This window comes from Dermacentor albipictus, chromosome 2 (assembly GCF_038994185.2).
Source record: "Dermacentor albipictus isolate Rhodes 1998 colony chromosome 2, USDA_Dalb.pri_finalv2, whole genome shotgun sequence".
Taxonomy (NCBI): domain Eukaryota; kingdom Metazoa; phylum Arthropoda; class Arachnida; order Ixodida; family Ixodidae; genus Dermacentor; species Dermacentor albipictus.
In genome coordinates, this window is record NC_091822.1 from 100,933,389 (window position 1) to 100,954,981 (window position 21,593).

At 44.2% G+C, this 21,593-nt stretch overlaps 1 protein-coding gene across 1 annotated transcript in view; it reads left to right on the plus strand.

Annotated features, from left to right (window-relative positions):
• The window catches only part of LOC135915948 (uncharacterized), a 65,546-nt gene extending 44,641 nt beyond the window's left edge, over positions 1 to 20,905 (plus strand). The window contains exons 3-4 of the mRNA XM_065449136.1: positions 18,251 to 18,555; positions 19,959 to 20,905. Coding sequence (XP_065305208.1) covers positions 18,251 to 18,555; positions 19,959 to 20,196 — 543 coding nt within the window. The 3' untranslated portion in view covers positions 20,197 to 20,905. The remainder of the gene's footprint in view (positions 1 to 18,250; positions 18,556 to 19,958) is intronic.
• Positions 20,906 to 21,593: the final 688 nt, after the last annotated feature.

A 21,593-nucleotide genomic window follows, 5' to 3' on the forward strand; every position in this document is an offset into this window, starting at 1 on the left:
TTTCAAATCATAGAACAAAAAGAAAATTTGTAAATCGAAGGGCCAGCATTCTGTCACCTCTGTTGCCCGTAGTGTATACCGCGGTCTAGACCTCGTCGTAATGTCAGATAACGTACACAAAACTTGACAAATGCATAGTGTTGAATACCCTATTGAGTGACACAAGCTCCTAATACTTCAACCGGGCAGCCGTTTCCTTCAACGAACTGATTCGTTTTACTACAAGGAATGCAGAGTGCGACAAAGAGAACACTAGCGAAATTATTTGCAGGCTGTTCGTGCAATGATGTGCACTCCGATATCCTACTCTGCGCTTGAGAGAACGAGAGAAGAATGGGGAATGATAGCGAAGAAGTGATTGGTACGATGATGTTTGTAGCTCACACACGTCGTTGCCCCGTTGAAACCTTGGCCCGTATTCGCAATGCCTTTCTTATGTGTTTTTTGCCATTGGTCGACATTCTTCACTGATGAGTGTCCAGCATCATGATTGGCTGTAAGGTTCGCTTAATGACAGCTCTTAGCGTAAGAGGGTTTTGGGATTAGAGGCTCTGGAGTACCGTGCCATTCCAAAGTGGTAGCATGAAAAGTACTCCTATCAATACAAAACTCTGTTAGGTGCTAAAAGCCTTAGATAATGTCCTTCAGGAGTAGTCTGGTGCAGAGGCCTGCCCAAAAAGACAGTAAAGTCCAAAGTTCCTGAGGGCACTTTAGCCAGGCATAATATGTATCCTCAATTGTTCTGATGAATGGCGGTTATGGAAGTCCTGACGGCTCTCACGTTCGAGGAGCTGCGTCTATATCAAGGTGAATGCCACACAAAGGCTTATGCTGCGCAAAAAAAATTGGTGTCCTACTGAGCTCAAGCGAATAAAAAGTCCTCGCTGTGAGAAGGTTGACCCGGAATTAATGGTCAGTGAGGGCACCAGAAAATTTTCATTTTTCTTGCTATTTCATGTGATACGTATACTAGGCGTGGACAAGGAAGTCTTCATTATTTCATCCTGCACAATCAATTAAGTAGGGTTATGTATCCTCCAGTGTTCGCGTGCTTTCATTCTCACTTGTTGCTAGTGGCACTTATAACTAGGAAGACGGCCGCCACAGTAGCTCAGCTATTCAATGTAGAAAAAATAATGTGAAAATTTTATCGTAAAAAGTGCTTATCTTGATGCTAAAACTTCTCATGTTACTTGTGCCATCGGTAACCGTTCTGTTTCGAACTTTTCTGCGAGAAGATAACTTCTGACGTTAGATGACATGCAACCTTGTGCTCGGCCGCATAAAAACCGCAGTACCTAATTAAAATACACATACGAAGAGGACTACTCCTGTTTCAGAAAACTGCTGTGACTTATTGCAAAATAAACAGTGTGAAAAGTCGAGAACTACTAAGACACGCAGATGCAGAGCGAACTATCAAATGAAGCTACTCTTTACGGCGACCTTTTATAAGTATCATCCTATCATACTTGACAATATATAAGCGTACATAATGGTGAAGGTGAGCACAAAGGACTTCCCTGGACGAAATGAACCGCCTCAGAAAACCCCGCCACGCAATGGCAAAAACGCCTACACATTGTCCTAATGACAGCAAGCAACTATTAAATAAAATTTCGGACATGGTTTCGTGAAATGAAAACAAAACAACAGCGCACGTAAACCTAGGCGGAACAGAGCGTGAAATCAAAATCAGAACAGCATGAAAGTATTCAGTAAAAAGACACCCGGTTGCCATTCTTTTTAAATAAACGTTTTTCCTCCTCCGCCTCCTCAATGGAAAAACATTACAGCAACTGCGATGAGCGACGAAAGCCTCAGGCATGAACATTCTCCCAGAGCCGTAAACTAACTTAGAAAACATGACGTCGCAAAAAAAAATACATGTGATAAACCACGGAAGAAAAAGTCAGGGCGGCATGAAGCGGTGACCGTGAGCGCAAGCAAATCCAGCTCCGCATAAATTGAAAATGCCATTAAGGTATTTGCGCGCTCAGATAACCACAGAAAAAACAATCCCTTTCCTGAGAACCATTCTCTGCAACTCGACGAGTGCTTTGTGGCTTCACTACCTCGAACGTTCGTTCTAGCTTAATGCGACTTGCATGCATTTTCGTGGACAAGAGTTGCTCCATATGCTGAAGACCGAACACGAAAGCTCAGATGACATTGCCAAAAGGGCTGTAATTTCACTAACAAAGAAATCTAACCTTGTGATTCTTCTTCCACCAGAAGAGTGAATCTCACAATGAAGTTTTCTTTCATCGTCAAAATATGCCAACAGCTACAAGCGCAGATTTTGGTACACTTCCTTGTATAAACTTTTTCTATTGTTGGTTTAGTCGTGCTGAAGATTACATGTGTCAAAAAAGGTTCACAAAACTATTTTGCATATTTGTTTCTTCCATGGTGGAGGGCACCAAAATCAAATGCTGGCGATATTTCTTGAGGCGGTTTGGCCATAATAAGACAGTTGTCATTTTATTTATATCCATTTGTTCGCTGGCAAGATTGGCTTTCACCCCACTGCGCACTGCCCCATCAGGCGACAAGGGACTCAGCTGTGTTTTATACTGGAATCCTTCGAAATGATAAAGTTTCTTCGAGCATCCACGTGCTTGCCACGGGAGAAGTGCGCACCAAACTGCCTATCGCGATACCCAAGAGAGCCTCATAATGTTCCGATGTTGGTCGCCAGGGGCTCGGCAACTTAAATTCAGTGCAGGAAAGCAAGTTCCGCCTCAATAAATGCAGAGTGTGCGCCTGAGGCTATCTTTGCGCCAAAACCGAGCTGAGCGCTGGTTTCAAGAAACCTAGTTATGCGAACTAAGTTTGCCTTGGTCGTTAATAACTGTCATCGCGAGGGTGTGCATTAGGGAGTTACTTTTTTTTGCTATGCCTCCTGATCAAATAGAAACGATCAGCGAGGGATACTGTCAAAACCTTAACACTATCTTAGCCGTACATTATAATAAAGTTATCTGAATAATAAAAAGTGATACAAAGCAATAAAACGCAGCAGAATGGGGTGATGTGTGCGTCATGATGGCGTTTACATCTTTAGGTGCGTTCAAGTCTTGTAAAACAAATTGCGTCTCCTGCTAAGTGAGTCTCTTTAAAAAGTGGCTCGAACTGGTCGAATCTGAGGCGGGAGTACCTTGCGCCTTAAGTACCGCAAGCAGATCGAGGTTCCTTCATTCAAGCAAACAGGTCGATGCAAATCACCGATGCCAAAAGGAGGCCACAGAACGGTCAACGCGACCTTCGAGCTGCAGCACCCTTAGACAAATCTTAACGAACCGCCAAGCGAATGGCGTTTCTCTATCTCTCCTGTCCCTTCATTAGCCCTGAAGGTGAGTAAATGATGCTTAATTATCCTCTCGCCAAAGACATGATTGTTCCGTGCAAGCACCATCGGCAGACAACGCCCAAGACGCAAGGACGGCGTGTCTGCGTGCCGGGCCTATACAAACCACCGATTGAAATACCAAGGCACTTTTCCATCACTTTGAGTATTTGCACACCACTGCAGAAGATATCTGCTGCAGGAAGAGTTTGTTTGCAAAACTGGCGGAAACGACGTCTATACACCTGTTACTTCTACACGCGTGGCACTATGGTGAATTCATAATGAAATGTCTTTACCAAGAATTTTTGTTCTGACTACAATTGGACTGACTTTGTCACGGGGCGTATGTTTTAATAAAGGGGGTAAAAGGCACTTCCCTAGCAGAAATTCCAATAAGCACCGCTTGCTGCCAGAACGTAATTATACAAATCCGTCGTGCCACACATAGTACGACAAACTGCACCTGCACAATGGACATACGTATCTATACGGAGAACATGTTGAATGCGAGATTACGCTTGTAATATAGTGTAAGGCTGTTACATATGTGTTTTCCTATAAGTCGTGCCACAACCCCGTCTTGGAGGAACCGCCAGATCACTCATTTGTTTGTTAATGGAATATTTTTTGCATACGCCCGAGCCAGCAGTGACATGAGAAGACGCGGATCTCCGAACAGAAAAAAAAACATGCCCAAAACGTGCCTGCGCACTTGATTCCAGGAAACCTTGAGATAATTCTACTGTAACTTAGTAATGCACATACCGCAAATTACACACACAGGTTTTCCGTAGCCCGTGCCAAATGAAAAAGTGAGTTTGCCATGTCCGACGCAAATCCTCCAGATTACGCCCCTACCATTATGTAGATTTGAAATTGCTTCCTGCTGTGGCATTATTGATGCACTGATATTAAAACGCAACCATGCGTGAGTTTTCGTGGAATACCAATAACGTTTCTTACAGCAGCTAATCATGCCCGCAGGACTTGATCATAACATTAAGCGTTAACTTTTCTGAGAACTGACATTACAGTTACATAAATAGTTTTCTCGAAATACCTGCATGCATGCCTGATCGAGCCACTTGTGCTAGTCATCATCCTTGCCAGTTTGTAAGTGCGTGCTTTGTTTAAGGCCCATGGCTTGCATTTTACTGTGTGCAAAGAAGCTTCATTTAAATGACTTCTAGAAAAGATTGTTGTTCCACGAGACGCTTTCGTTGTTTCGTGTTCGCAGAAGGAAAATACCCGAATTTCTTGCCTCTTTTTCTTTGCCTCATGCAATATATACAAAAAAACAATGTGCATACAAAGTGGTAAGCTGAAAATTATACAAGCAGTTCCTCCTGCTAGACTGAATGTGCCCTCGAGTAAGCATTGGATAACACAGGAATCACAAATTTAGCGATAGCGCCATTGATATTTGCACCTTGAAACCTCTGTCTGCGAGTAATCGAAAGCAGCCGACTGCTTGAAATATGTGCCAATATTCACCTAGCGCAGGCAAACCGACTTCTTCAAACGCATTTCCATATTCTACATATATGCACCGCGGCGTACACCTCGCACGGCTTTCTTGGTAAATGGCGGAGACGGTGAGCGTTTCTCTGGCTCTTACACCGTCAGCGTACTCGCTGGCGTTTCCATTCACCTGTAGGTAGATACAGCCGTTCTCGCTACACTTCTGAAAGCATCCTACGTGGGGCAACGTGTGGGTATGCATATACACTGAAGGTGTAGAAGATAACAATTTCCATTAGTAAGGTCTTGATGAGGGCTAGTAGGTTCATACTTAGAACTGAGGTGAAACAGCGCGAAAAAGACGAGGACACAAGGACACAAATACCACAGACAAGCGCTGACTGCCAACTGGAAGTTTATTTGAAAATCACCGGACATTTATACCTTCATCAGCATAGGCATGCGCACATCATTCGCAAAAACATCTGCAAATCATCATTTTAATCTTTCTTCCAAAAATGTTATTTCTTTTCCCGACAAGGCAAGAGAGGGACTGCTTACACATTTATCGCCTTCTTTTCTTATATGAAAGGCCTCTACTATTTCCCTTTCCTTCTTACTCTTTCCTTTCCCTATGAATTTAGTCTTTTCAAAAATGGGGGTGCATTGACACTTGCTACAGTGTCCAGCTAAATGACTCCCATAGCCATTCTTTAGGTTAGCGCTAAGCTGACGCGCTCTTTCATTGAAGCGCTGTCACGTTTGACCTATATAAGATTGCCCACAGCTTAGCGGTATTTGATAGATGACATTGTGCCTGCACTCAGTGAAACAAGTTTTATGATTAGTGGTGCACAGGTGCGTTTCGCGCTTGTTCATGCGATTGCATATCGAGGACAACTTACACGGGGCACTGAAAACCAAATTGATATTATGTCTATTGGAAACTTTCTTCACATTGTGAGGCAGCTTGTGAAGGTATGGCACCACGTGCGCTAGTCTTTTGTCTTTGTTTTCTTCTTGGGCAGCATCGGAACTTCTTTTCTCTTTCTGCAAAATGGCTTCGCATACTGAAGTGATTTTCAAATAAACTTCCAGTTGGCAGTCAGCGCTTGTCTGTGGTATTTGTGTCCTTGTGTCCTCGTCTTTTTCGCGCTGTTTCACCTCAGTTCTTAGAAGATAATGTTCAGCATCCTTTAAATACCCTGAAGGACTAAAATGTAGTCCAGCGCTATCGTCAGCATGGAGAACTGTGTTGTCAAACAATGTCATATCAGACACACTGCTCGCGTGCATCTTTCCGAGCGTTCTATTTAAGAGAAGTTTACTTACTGCATGGATAGCGACACTTTTATTTTTTTTTTTGAAGGATGCTCCTTTCTGGTTGTGAGAGCGCCTATTGATCTATGCAAACAAAGTGCAGTATGGACTTGCTGCCCCAATGTCAATGTTATTCTGGCCTCAGGTGTCAGTGACAACGAATAAGTCTTGCGAAAACTTCGAAAATGAACTTACCGCTGTACCTTTAACCTTCAATCATTACTTGAGGTATTACATCATTGGGCGACTCTTTCAATGCAACCAGATTCGTTTTACTTGCATATTATTGTTCTTGCCATACCAATGCTTGGAATTCCTGATATCATCTGATTGGTGTTATTGCAGAAACTGTGAGTCTCACCAGAGCACTTGCCGAGCAAAATCACGCAAGCGATTGCTCTGATAGCACTTTAAAAGACAACTTTATAGATTAGAGAAAGTGTTCTTAGCTTTATAGAGTTCTTACAAACTACATTTCTCAGAATATTTCGATGTAAACCTTGTTTTTTTTCACATGCGTGCTTCTGACAGCGATATTACTAGCAATGAGAAACACCATGATGTTTGTGTGCCTTCTGCGAAATGTAATTTATTTCCTTACTGTCACCTCTAAATATCGTCTTCAAGGAGCTTCGAAAGATTCGTCTATTTCCCCGCTTCCGTCGTCATTACCCAACTTCGGTCAAAGTGTTCTCCAGGTTACAGCTGACAGTTTCGGTTTGACCTCATATTGTATATAGTCATTGACACGTTGCTACGAAAATTAAACGCTCAAACTTGGCAACTCAAACGGGAGCATTGTTGGCCACCGCCAGAAACACCAAACATGCCATCACGTGTGGCGTACTTCCAAGGAACGTGAAGTAAGTGGAACACTTACGTGACCAATGGGGATAAATCTTCCGGCTTGCCATTTCTGTTTGCTCTACCGCAGTGTCAACACAGCACCAAGTCATAATGGACATGGCAACCGCATAACAAAGGCAGCGCTCAAACTCGTATCCTCGTGTGCACAGGAGAAGCGTGTGTAGAGGGAGTCGCGAGAAGGTAGGTTAGGTTGAGGGAAAGTTGGACCGGCAAAGAGTAATTTACGGGGTTAGCACAGAGGCAGCCCAACATACCAGTAGTGCACGTCTCACAAGCACTTCGAGTGCAATTAGAGAGGCATCATAAATGACGCCTCGTCCCGCAAGATTCCTGATGCGCTGAAAACGGGTCACTTATCCAACGTTTCACTGACGCCACCATCTAGTTCGCGAGTGCTTTCTGGTTTAGTCGTCATAGGGGGAAAAATGTGCGCATATTCAATTTTTCTGCTGTTTTGTGCACCAAAACGAACCGTGATGAAAACAAGCCCAGACCTAACACAATTGCTCATATTAAACTTTTGTATAGATTTTTCTTTCTAGTGATATCGCACAGGATCTGAGTAACCGCTGAGAGGAAGGGATTTGAGTTCGTGTTTATTTTCCTGTCTTTTCACGTTTCGTTTAACGCATGATTGCAGGGTACACTTTTGTTTCCCAATAGCATCTCCACTGCAAGAGCCAGTTCTCACGGGGGCATAAATTTGTAACCAATCGTATCTATTTTTCATGGCCATAGCGACCCACATAATTTTAGATCGGACCAAGGATGTATTAAGCTTAGAATTTTAAAATATGTATGAGGAAATTATGCGGATTCCACGCACTGTGAAAATCGATGTGCGCGAAGCTCTCTGTGCTGTTTGTTTTGATTGACGTTAATTAGCGGTGATACTGAGCACGGATGTTTAATTTCATCAACATTTACTCCAACACTAAAGTAGTGAGTTGAAGTAAAACTTTATCTTGCCTGTACTGTGCCTGCGTAGATAACGGCACACACAGGGGAAGTGTTCGCTTGAGGTGTTCGTGTGCGCCATACTCTATAACCTCTGAGAGGGTTCAGCATATTTATTGCCTCACATGGTACGTCACATCGTGGAAAAACTATTAAAATTTATAACTAAATTATGAGGTCACACGTGCCAAAGCCACAGTCAGATAATGAGGCACGCCGTCGTGGCAGAATCAGAAATAATTTTGACAACGTGGTGCTGTTTAACACGTCCCGAAATCTAAGTGCACAAGCGTTTTTTTTTTATTTTATTTCGACCCCGTCGAAGTGCAGCTGCCATGGTCGGGATGAATGGCCCAACCTCGACCAATGCCATAACCGCAACGCTACCGCGGCGGGCACAGAAGTGTTGATTTGATGTGTGACAGCTTCCGTACTGTCGCCTAGATTCTACGGAGCGCTTTAATGCGCCTCTGCTTCTGCACGCCCCGCGTAAATTGTGCGCTTGACAAATCACATGGTGTTTATTTTTCATAAATAGCAGAAACGTACCGTACAGTACCTCGAACTTAAGTTTATCCCGTTTGGCCGCAATCGCCGTCGTGTCTATTGTAGTAGCGTTTCCGCGCCTTCACACGTCGCCTTTTTCTTATACACCACAACCCTTTACGTGAGAGATGCGAGCGAAGAGTTCCAAGGCCATTATTAACTCGTTTCGCGATAGCGTTGGCTCTATTCATTTCCTGCCACCCCCCACCCCCCATCCTCTCTACAATCGTATCTAGCTTCCCTCTGCACTTGCACTTTAGTACAAAAGTAAGCGCTACAATTTCTGCAATGCTTTCGTGGGTGGTCACGGATAATAACCTATAACAGGCTGATATGGCGACGCCCTGAGAGTTCCAGAGGGCACTTTGAACATCCGACCCGGTCCAAACGAGTTTCTAGCCCCACCTTTCATCTCTGCTGCGCTTTTGTCATGTATAAAAACGCTCTGAACCACCTTCCGACGTGGTGTGCCAGACAGCAGCAGCAGTAGGAAAGTCGAAGAAAGAGGCAAGTAAAAAAATAAAATATGGAGTTTAACGTGTCAAAACCACGATCTGGTTATGAGGCACGCCTTAGTGGGGGGGCTCCAGAAACTTGGACCATGTGGGGTTTCATAATGTGCACCCAAATTTAGGTACACGGGTGTTTTCACTCCAATCAAAATGCCGCCGCCGGGATTTCATCCCGCGACCCCGTGGTTATCAGCCCAACAACATAGCGACTACGCAACCACGACGAGTGTGGCTAAGAAAAATTAGCTTGAAAATTTTCGTTTAAAGTTTGGCTGAGCTACTTTCATAGATCGGAGCCAGAAGTATTTTGTGACTGGAGCAGCTCGACGCATGCAACGAATGATCGTGGCTCTTGATGACATGACCATGTCATCATTCTCTCGCTGTCCTTACCTATTCTGATGACAAAATGCGTCAGCCGATATTTTCAAAAATGGGGCATTAACATTGTCTAAACATCGTAAACTCTATATATGTTCCCTGGTTATACAGTACTGGGACACACTTTCAGCATGCATGTCACACATGCAGTCATCATAAAACTGAAGACGGCTCTATACATTCATCCAAGGAGAGATAGCAATAGCAATCAGCAATAAGAATTTGGTGGTCATACCCCGTCCCGTGCTATAGAAGTACAAATGGGTGTTAGTGGCATAATTATTTTCCGTATGAAAATAGCATGAGCGAAACCGCGCAACAATTAGCTCCTTCAACCTCCTAGCTGCTTAAAATATTCTACCTCATCGTCTTTTCAAACTAGCCCACAGCGAATGCTAGAGAGACGTAGTGAAACTTATTACGTTAATACGGTGGACCCTGGCATCTCATGTTCCCCGAGGCGCTGCCTTCTTTAGTGATCACTACTACCAGCCTTACTAGAAGACGACATTGGCAGTCATTCCATATCGCAGCATCGTTGGTATATGCGAACGAGAAGTGTGAAGTCTATGGGCTGTGTGGATGGAGTTCACGGAGCTAACGGCAAGAAATGCAGGCTAGGAGAATCCAAAAGAGCGTGCGAGGTAATCGGGAGAATTGGAAGCGCGATAGCAAAGCGTGATAAGGTTAGTCCTATATGCCCCCCAAACGACCGGTAAGGAGACGCGCAGTGCATAATATGCCAGTGATCCAAGGAAATTGTTCCGCGGAACGGTCTAGCCGATGTGAGAAGCTTATTCATGAGGAAAAGACGCGAACGTCGGGAATGAGGTCATTTATCCGACAAAATTTTTTGTACGTTTTTTTTTTGTATTACATTACCGGAACGCTCTCATATGTATTTTGAGCTGCATGCTGTCCGCAGACCTAGCCCGATCGCAAGAAGGCCATGGGGCTCAAGCAGCCGAGGGTGACACTGCAAAATTCGCATAAGCTTACCGGACATCCCAGTACTGTAGAGTGCGGGGATTATTGCGGTTTCGAACCATGACTGCTCCTGTGCGCTACAACGATGAGAGATATGAATCCGGAGGCGTTCAGAATGCTGACGGCGTAGGTGGCTAAGTCCGTTCTTTACCTTTCTTTGGGATGAATGAATCAGAAAACAAATTAGTGCGACAAAACGGGACGCAAGCTTTATGGCGGTGGTTAGTTTGGCACGGATCACAAGCAAACTCAACAAGAAGTTAAATTTTCAGGTGAGTATTATGAAAAGAGTTGTGGCACATTGATCAACGTGACATCATCCTAAGCAAAGAGAGGTTCAGAAACTGCGATGCGAGTTTCATCTATGGCACTCTGGAGAAGCTCGAATAATTCGACAAAATGAAACGGAGACCATGGTTTGTACCTACTCTATTTGATAAATCAGAAATTATTGACTATGACCCCACAATACATATGCATATTCAAGCTTAGATATTGCTACTATCTTATATAAAGTTAATTTAGGGGACGATGGTGCCCTTAAAGCGTTGCAGCATAACTAACCTAACATACAATTACCATAATTAGCAATGTATAGTTAACGCGATTTTCACTAGGAAGGTTAGCAGTTATGTGAACTTCAAAATACTTATAACAGGTTACTTCGTCTAGCATAAAGCCACCAATTTTATAAAAAAGAGGGTTGCAGGTGGCCCATTTTCGGGAGATTCTCATTCACTTTCTTAACATTCAGGCGCATTTGTCATGAGTTGCATCACTTAATGATAGCGTCAAGCTCAGACTGAAGGACTGCAAGATAATTGTCAGAAGATAATGTATTAGATGATAAATTGGGCAGTTGTCAACATATAGTCTAATAGATGATTGAACTATACAAGTCAAGTGGTAACTACAGACTAAATATAGAAGAGGGCTAAGAACAGAACCCTGCGGTACAACCGAATAAGGGGACAGTAAGGGCAATAAAAATGGTTAGCTGCCACAAATTGGGGTTTGCTTGAAATAGCGTTTACAATCCAGGCAATAACATTTTTAGAACCTATAACCTAATTTTAAACACAGTAGAGGGTGAGACAAAAGATCAAATACTGCCTGAATATGCGGAAGTATGCATCCGATTAAACACCCGTTGTCAACAGCAGCCAAGAATTAGACTGTAAAATACGTTTGCAGCGTCACGTATGAAAAGAATTTACGAAATACATGCTGTATAGCCGTGAAAAAATGCACCAGGCTCGAGCAGGTTAACTAAAGTTGAGTAGTTTGTATATTTTAGATTTGCAATGTATGCCCGTAATACATTAGGCGGCCAACCATGCTCCGGATCCATCCACTGTTGGGGCCCACTGGCGAGAGTTCCTTGCTCACAAATCAGACATCAAGTGTAGTGACGAACAATGCACTCGGAATGCTCGGTTTCTCAGGTGTGCGCGTGGGTTCGCCGCTCGACCGCAGCATAAACGCCACCGACGCAGTGCTTTCGTATGTACGGCTGAGACGTCGCGTAATTTACCCGTGCGAGGCGCCGTGTTTCTCGCATTATCATTTCGCAGGCCCCATTTTGCAAATCGCAAGCTTGGTGGTCCCTTTTAGCAAAATGCATCGCAGGGAAATTAGATTAGCGGGCGCGCGGCACATTTCCGGCAAAATTGCGGCAGTGACACACTCTGGGTATCGGCCTGCGCACGCAGAAACGGGAAGAATGCGCACCGCGATACGCAGGGCACCTGTGAGCTGCTGCTGCGAGCCAATTGCGCAAATTTGCCAGATTAGCAGGCGTCCTTGCGCGTGGCATACTAAGGCGCGGTAATGCAGTAATAATGCGATTACGCAACTACTCGTGACTTTTGCGACGCGACTGAGTAACGTGCAAAAACTCGACGGCAGTTTATTCTAGTTCATCTGCTTGCATGCTCGTATTCTGTAACTGTCTGGTTGACTAATAAATTAGAGGGCTAAAATAGTCAGCAAGCACAGTGTGTTTTTATTCGGTGCTGATGGATTTTTCTTATCACGCATTTTGCGTACATGTACGGTTGCTGAAAAGTTTTTGACGCAGTGCTGTGAGCTACGTGGTGCATGAATATTCTTCGGAAGCATTAGCAAAATACCGGGTGCAGTCGCACAAGCTGACGCAAACGGCGTCCTGTGGATGGGAAATCGGCCGTTTCGTTGGCGTTACTGTGAGATAAAGTTGAAATGAGGATCAGAGGTCGCAAACACAGTAATGAAACAACTGAATTTGCAAGCGTTGGATGACAACTCTGTAGTCGTTGTCCTGCTGTTAATAGGCGACAAGAACCTTACGGAACCAGACGAAATAATGACAAGGTGATGAGATTGTAATCACTTCCATATTACGTGAGCTACTGCTGTTGAGAGGAAGATCAGTCAGATACGGCAGCAGCGCGAATTTTATGCCACCGCTGCAAAAGATTGGGTAAGTGCTAAACTACCTGACGGCAGCGACAGAAACTACACAGCACATACACTCCACTAGGCAACTGAAGCGACATAAAACCGGAGAAGTTGTCGTAGACGCTGACGACGATGATTAAAGACACGAAGGCTAAGAGGGTCGTGAGACATACACTTATTGATTGCACGGGATTATGCAGACATATATTAGTTTAATAATTTTAGTTTATATAGGCTGACACGTTGTCGAACTTTTGAACCGCGCAGTTCAAATAAGAACTGTTCATTTGCGAGAGACCCTGATTTAAATCCCGTTTAGTTAGGTGATAAACGTCACGGATGCTGTTGTCTACTTTATGCAGAGATTAATATGCTTATGCGAAGTAACATTTAGCCTGTTGCCAATCGAAAGTCACAGTACCGGGACAAGAGGAAGCAAAGATCCCCGCTCTGCGCGGCTTTGACTCTCTAGTGGCATGCATCCCCACGTGGTGGCGCTGAAGTTACGGCGAAGCCCTGTACTACTCTAGATGGGGCAACCTGCATGGTACCCTCTCACGCATATGTCATTACGCGCTTGCGTACTCTCCTCTTTGTGCCAGCTACAGAATGACGTGACACTGAAGCGTAGAACTCGAACTGAGTATACGCGACAACCCATACGGCGGGGGCGTATATTCGTCAATTCTTTCCCACTGTCTCGCTGCGAGCATTGTCCTGACAACGAACAGCGGTGCCAGAAAACACAATGGCGCTCAGCGGACCCCCGACGAGTACGGCTCTGTGCGCAATCGACCGCTCCTGGTCGCACTCCCAGCCATGCTCGCCAACAGCCTAGCGCGAGCAAACAGAAAACCACCATGGAGGTGCCCTTCTGAGAGCCCGAGCATATCTTGATGTGCAGCGCTGTTTGCAAGCATGAAGTCTGCACTGCCTGAAGTTACCCCGTGCGTATTGAGAAATGTAGAGACGCTACGTGTTTCACCTCTACGGAATCCAGTATTCTCAAAGTACACAAAAATGAGAAGCTATGCTTGTTTCTCAATTTTTTAGCACTCGGCGGTGCACTTCGCGGAGCAAACATGCATCCGTCAAACTTCAATCCCACACCAGTGGGCGCCCGTGTCCCACAGTCGATTCATCTCTGCCATCCCAACAGCCATTATTTCGGTTTCCTATATGCAGCAACTTCAGGAAAAATATCGACAGCATTCCAGCACACGTTGCGTCATTTCGCAGCCTCTAACAAGAAAAAGACTATAGTATATCGCGTACAGCCAAATACGTCAGCCGGCAGGCGTATAAAGATGGCTAGAAGCACACGGTGTGCCTTAAGGACCAAAATAGTACAAGCTGTAAACACAGTAGACGCTTGGGATGAGCCGGCGCTGGTCTTGCAAATGGTGTACAAAGTAGTCTTTCGGTTATCGCAATTTCATAAAGAAGCGCACACCGAGTGCATCGACACGTGAACGTGCCACTATATAAAGCGTCCAGCCAGCGTTCTCTCATCCTGGAGCAGAGATGACGTGCTATGTTCCTGCAGGAAGATAGAACACAGTAATGATTTTGATATTTATTCATTTTCTATGCAAGTTCTGGCTTTGACACGTTCTTTAACCTGCCGTTCAGCAAACCCTTGCGCATGAGTATAGGAAGGGCATCGGCCTAGATGCTTGTATGCCCGTGGGAAAAGCGCCACAAGTGCACACACATGGCTGAGTATACCTCACCGCGATGTATCGCAATATCGGCAATAACGCCGTGCGACAGTTTCAGAGTGCCCGTTTTTCTGCTGCAGAATTTCCGCGACACCTTTGGCCCGTTGCGTAAGGAGGACTATAGCCACTGCTGCGTAGGTTCATTCACTCGCACCTTGTTGCAGCATTTCTGAGGTCACAGATTGTGTGCTTCTCCATAAGGGTTCGGTTTGATTTTCGTCGTTATTTTGATGTAAAAGCGTCAAATGACCCACCGAGTGAAAAAGCCGGCGGAGTCTCAGCAGCGAAAGAACGGCATCTGACTTCCCATTTGCTCTGACGCGACGTCGCAAGCAACGCTGGCGCCCGCTTACTGACTCGGGAAGCGCGTACGGCTATGGAGTCTGAAGCCTCTACATCACCGGCGACCGCAACCCCGGAAGTTGCGCAACGTAGTTGTCCAGGCCAGTGCATCGCAGACAAATGAAGGAAGCGAAAGAACGGCACCAAAAAGAGCGAAGAGGCAGGCAGCGAAATCCGCCATTGTCTTTAACTCTCCCCATACACGGCTTGCCGAACGAGCATTAGCGCAAACATTACTTGCAGTGTAAAACTCCAAGGGCTACTCAGCAGCGTTTAATTGGACATTATTGCATTCGCATGCGCAACTCATAAAAAGCCGTTAGGCTTTTTATGAGTTGCTGAACTGAATAAGCGTGTACCAAAAGTCATTATAGAAAAGTTGAGAATCATCTGCGTGCTTTAGACAAATAAAATGAAACATGAAACAAATGAAATAAATGAAATAAATGAAACATGCGCCCCTTTGTAATTTGCAAAGCGCCATTCAATGTTGCAAATGAAAGCACAAATCCGAGTGGAAAACACATGCAGATATTTATGTATACATAGAAAGACCCTTATCTTTGTTAGTCAAACACGCACAAACACAAATATATATATATATATATATATATATATATATATATATATATATATATATATATATATATATATATATATATATATATATATATATATATATATATACAGAGAGAGAGAGAGAGAGAGAGCGGAATTGAGTAGAACGACTCAAATTTTGTCAAATGAATGCTCTGGCATGGTGACCTGTTTTGAAAATGGGAGATGTCGTAGAGCGTGGTGGTGTACGCTGCGGTCATTTAGGTGGAGTCTGAACGCGGTCCCAGTCAAACCAGACTGCCACCGCGTTCAGACCCGTCTAAATAAATACGAAACTCTCGGCCGCGCGCTACGACAACTCCCATATTCAAAACATGTCCGTCTGCCATGGCATTCATTTAACGAAATAGGAGTCACCCTTCTCCAGTCGGGCTTCCGGTCCTATCGTGGATGGGAAGAAAAAGGGCAATACTTTATCTAGGAATGTACAACAATCACGCATTGCATAAATGAACACATGGAAAACTACTCAATCACCGCATTTGAAATGCGAATACGTGGGCTCAGCTCAAAGAACGCTCACTATACTCCATTCGGGGAGCTGACCGACCCGTCCACATTACTGTACCTCATTCTTTTTCAGTTTCAAGTACCCTACTTCGGCAAAACAAATACAAAGTATGCCGTAAGGTGTGCGTAAAACTCCTAAGGCCTTTACCTTGCTGGAGCAGCAGAAGTAGCAGTTTACAAGTATCCACACTAATAAAACCAAATAAAACTATTTATTTCGCCACAGTATTATTGTCCTATGTACATGTTTTTTTTTCCTTTCAATTTGTTTTCGTTTTCCTGCAATTATTATCATCGCGCGTTTCTTGTCTTTCTCTTTTTCCTTCTGCCACGATCAGTTCTCAGCACTACTCGGAACGGACTCTGCCCGCTGCGTTTTCTTTCTGTTATTTCATTAATTTACTATACTATTCTAATTTTTTTACTGGAAAAAATGAAAATTGTGCTTGTTATTATTATTCTTTTACTCGTTCCACCAATTCTGCAATGTCTTTGTTTGATGAAGGCACAAAATGACTTGCGTGTTTATCTTTCATGTAAAAGAACGCCTCACGAATTCATATTCCAACGCTTCTCATCACATGATCCTCTTGACAACCATCCTGCAGAATGTGTCAGATACCTGAACACTATAAATGATGAGGGAAATGACCCCGCGAATTATACCTGAATAACCCCGTTACCAGCGACTACGTGCTTTAACACTATGGTTTATATCTTTTTTTTTTACGCATTCTACTCAATTTGATAAAAACACCACAAAATGGCTTGCGTGTTTGTAAATCATGTAAAATAACGGGCTACGGGTACCGCGTCAATGACCTGTACATTGCCATTGATGAGGGGAGTGCGGAATACGTCGTGAATAACCCCGTTACCCACCACTAATTTCCTTATCCCTAGGCTCTCTCCCTCGGGAATTTCACTTTGTTTTTTTTTCTACCCATCTGTCACCTATTTCTGTATTTTCGTTATTTCTAGCGTGTGTGTCTTTCTCTACCTAAATATATAAAGACACTGTTGCGAAAGTTTACTTTATCCCTTGAAAAAGGTCGGTTCACCCTTCGAAACTTGAGCGAATAAGCTAAAGATAATTCTGCGATGTTGTGCTTCTCATCATTCTAAATACTACTGGCCCATTAAAAATCATGTTACTCTCTCTCTCTATACCCATATATATATATATATATATATATATATATATATATATATATATATATATATACAGTGAAGTAGACGCGCGTATGAAGCGGCTTATTGACGTTTCGGCCGGGGTCCGGCCTTCATCAGAATATATATATATATATATATATATATATATATATACATATATATAAAGTCATATAATGAGAAGCCAACAAACACTGACACCAAGTACAACATAGGGGAAATTGCATGTGCTTAATAAATGAAATAAAGTAATGATAAATTAATGGAAATTAAAGTGGATGAAAAAACAACTTGCCGCAGGTGGGAACCGAACCCACAACCTTCGCATGTCGCGTGCGATGCTCTACCAATTGAGCTACCGCGGCGGCGTTTCCCCATCCACTTTCTTGGGTATTTATGTGTACTAGTAGAACCCTGGGAGTGTTAGCCAGCGCCCCCACTCACAGACCTTGGCGGCGGACGTGGAACGTCTTTTTTGCCGCAGGCGTCACGAGAACGTGATCTTTTCGGGTGAAGGCAACTGGGTTCGGTTCCCACCTGCGGCAAGTTGTTTTTTCAGCCACTTTAATTTCCATTAATTTATCATTACTTTATTTCATTTATTAAGCACATGCAATTTCCCCTATGTTGTACTTGGTGTCAGTGTTTGTTGGCTTCTGATTATATGACTAATAAATATCGGGTCCCTCGGTTAACCCCCTTTCTTCTCGTTTATATATATATATATATATATATATATATATATATATATATATATATATATATATATATATATATATATATATATATATATATATATATATATATATATATATATATATATATATATATTTAATTAAGCGTGTGTGTGTGTGTGTGTTTGTGTGTTACAGTGGGACCACTAACATTATTCAAATATCTGCACTAAATTTTGGAGTCACCTATTAAAACCCGGTCGGGGAAGCAAATGGCAGCGCCCTTGTAAGCGGAGCACAAATTCATCTCGCCGGTCGGCGTGGCCGCATCGCAACTGACACGCTTTCTGTTCGGGCCACGAAATATATCGCGTGGCGCTCGCTTCCTCGCAGGAGGTGCTCGGTGACGAGCTGCGCGCTGTTCCCGCTTCCCCGTCTTCGGCCAAGGGGGCGCGGACGCTGGACCGGCTGAGCGGCGGCGAGTACGTGCGTGGCCTCGACGGCCGCCGACGCCTGGACAAGATCAGCGGCGGCGAGCTGCTGCGTTCGGCCGACGACGCCGCGCTGCTGCGCTCGCTGGTGCTGCCGTACGCCCTACGAACACCGGCCTCGGACGCCCGCCGCGGACTGGACAAGATTGGCGGCGGCGAGTACATACGTTCGGCGGGGGCCTTGCCGCCTGGCTCGGCAGCCAAAAGGCGAGCACCACACGAGAACGCTCCTCCCACTGCTTTAAATTTCTCGCTTCTCTCCTTCGACGTGTACTGCTAGCTCTTCGCCGTGCACTTGCACTGCCTCGTGTTTTCCTTTCACTGTGGCGTGCCCTGCGGCCGCTTAACCTGGCTCATATCTCGGAAAATACTGTCAACCGGCGTACCAAACTGTGCAGCATGCAGTGCCGATTCGAATCTTGAAAGCAATGCGTTGCTCGGTGCAGATCCAGAGCTGCTGCTCTGGTTCTGGTTTTGCGATTTTTGTGTAAAGGGCGGATATTTAACGGAGGCACGGAAAGAAGGTACGAGAAAGAAGGAAATGTAACTTAGCAGCGTAGCTTTATGGACTGGCTCGTATTGCATTATACTGCGTGTAAAAGCCCGAGCGTTATGTTCTCGTCACGCACTTAGAAAGAATGCCTTCATTTGTAGCTATTACATGCTTTTAGAGTTAGACATGTGAGCCCTTTTACCGGAAAAAGATATTGCGATGGAATTGTTTGCAAGAGCGAATTCCCACTGGTGCTGATGCTGGACATATCATTGGCAAAGGCGGTCAATGACAAAATGCACTTACGAATCGAATGCCTCTAGCGATTGTGCACCTGCACCATAGAGCACGCTCAACATTTTTGTGATGCGCAATTACTTGCTTGGCGTCCTGCGATTCACGAATTAGAATGAAACTGCCTGCTAAAGAATTGTTTAAATCGCGCTGAAACGAACACTGAGGTAGTGGAACTGTTCGCCAAGCGCATAAGGTAAACGAATAAAGTGCGTATGTATAGTAACGGCGGGGCTATCAAGTTTCGGCTGCTTGGTCCCAATGAACGAAAATAATATACGGCTTAGTTCGCGCCACTGTGCTGTTTTACTTGTCCCCAATTCCTGCAGCGCGTTCATATACACTTGGAAATCGTCAAAAATTATCCGCGAAATAAGTTTTACGAACATGTGCGCGTCAATGTTGGCGTGAACCGAAAGCACAAGTTTAACGATAATTAAATATTACCAGCATAGAAAGTATACTCAAACGCCGGGCATTAGTCGGTTGGGAAAATCTAGACGCAGTATGTTTAGACCGATTGCTTCGCCAATGCTGCGGTTGCCGTCATGCCGGCGTGATCATTAACGACGTCCTCATTTTTTTTTTGCATAAGGCTCTTGGTAATGTTCAAACAAAATCTTTACTTGAACCACCTAGAATGTTCAAGTCAGCGCACGGTGCCGATATAATGCACGAGATATTTGACGGTGACCATCCGGGCCTTCTTCTGGCGCTCGTGTATTCGAAAAGTAGCACGAACTCTCCGAAGAGTATGACATGCGATGACAACTCGGTGAGACTTCAAGCGACTGACCATTTCATTTCCCCGCCCGATGCGCAGGTTCGACTCCCTCAGCGGTCTGACGTTCGGAGGCGACCAAGGGGGCCTGAAAAAGCGGGCCTACGGACACGGGGACTTCGACGAGATCGATCACGCTGGCTGGCCGGGATTCTACAAGCGAAACTTTGACGAAATCGATAGGAGTGGCTTCGATGGCTTTTACAAGCGAAATTTTGACGAGATCGACAGGAATGGCTTCGAGGGCTTTTACAAGCGTTCGGGAGCTCGGGAGAAGTGAACGCCCTTGCACTACCCCTTTGTCCGTTAGCCTTGGCCACCCGCTAAGCGAAACCACCACCGAACAAATGCCACCTCTCCACCGTATTACAGATCCTTTTACCAGTCTGAATAATATAAAAACATGCGAGACTAATTAAGCATTGATTACATACATGTAGAAGATTTTAGGTTTTTATAGCTAGAATGCCCTAACACTCCAAAGCAACTTGTGCGGACTAGGTTGTTGTTTTTTATGCAGGAACCCCGTGTTCTCTCATTGTATAGGTGCCCTTGAGTGGAAAATCGTCTGCCCCATCGACAAGGTCAATTAGCAAACGGGATGTTACTTGGCGCAGGAGTTCCTATGCGCTATTCATCGGTTTGCATTAAATTGTGCTCTTCTCGACATCGTTAGTACGAGTTCATTGAGTTGGTTTAGCGAAATCAACGAGCACCTTGTCTATGGCAATACCGTTCTCACGTCCATATGTGGCGAACGGCCTGCAAACTGCAACTGCAAAAGCCGTGAGAACGGACACATTCTCTTACATCAGGGGAATCCGTTGTGTATAAGTGGGAGCATGTCTCTTTCAGAGCGCATTTTCACAGCTGGAACAAAGTGGCATCTAAAATCTCAGGAGACGAAATTATGAATAAATGGCTGCAATATTTTTGCTCAGAGTACGTTCGTTAACTATGCCACAAATAAAGCTGTTGAACATCACTCGACCTCTGGGCCTTCTTCGCCATACTTCCAGCGCAATCTTTGCCACTCCTGTATATGTTCACGCTAGTGTCATTCCAAGACTTGGCGTTTGTATACTACATGGTCGCTCATGGAAAGAAGCAAGAAGGCGTTTCTCTCTCAAGCGTTTCGGCACCTCTAAAACGTAAATTAAAGAAAAATGAAAATCTCTGGGCATCGATGGCCGCACTAAAGTAATATTTTCATCATAAGCCTAACCGCTGATCTATCACATAATCCTAACCACTGATCTATCAGCTGCGTGAATATTTGCTTCAACTTCGAAAGGAGTGTTATTTACTCACATCAATCAATCAATCAATCAATCAATCAATCAATCAATCAATCAATCAATCAATCAATCAGTCCATTTTACTATTACACAAAAATTATATACAGATAGAAGTATACAGAAGGAGGTCCCATAGTTAAAACTGAATTGGGACCTCCTGTTCATTGTTAACATAAAAGTTCATTTAGCAAGCAACAACAGCTCAATTGGTACAATTCCAGTAATAATAAATAATGACATACAAATCTAAGTAGATGAAGTAATTAATACACAATATAAAGGCGGTAAGCAATATTTCGCAACTAGATAACACGAAAGTAAAAGAGGAAGAAAGAGAAAAAAAAATAAAAAAAGAAATTATTTACTTGTTGGAGTACGT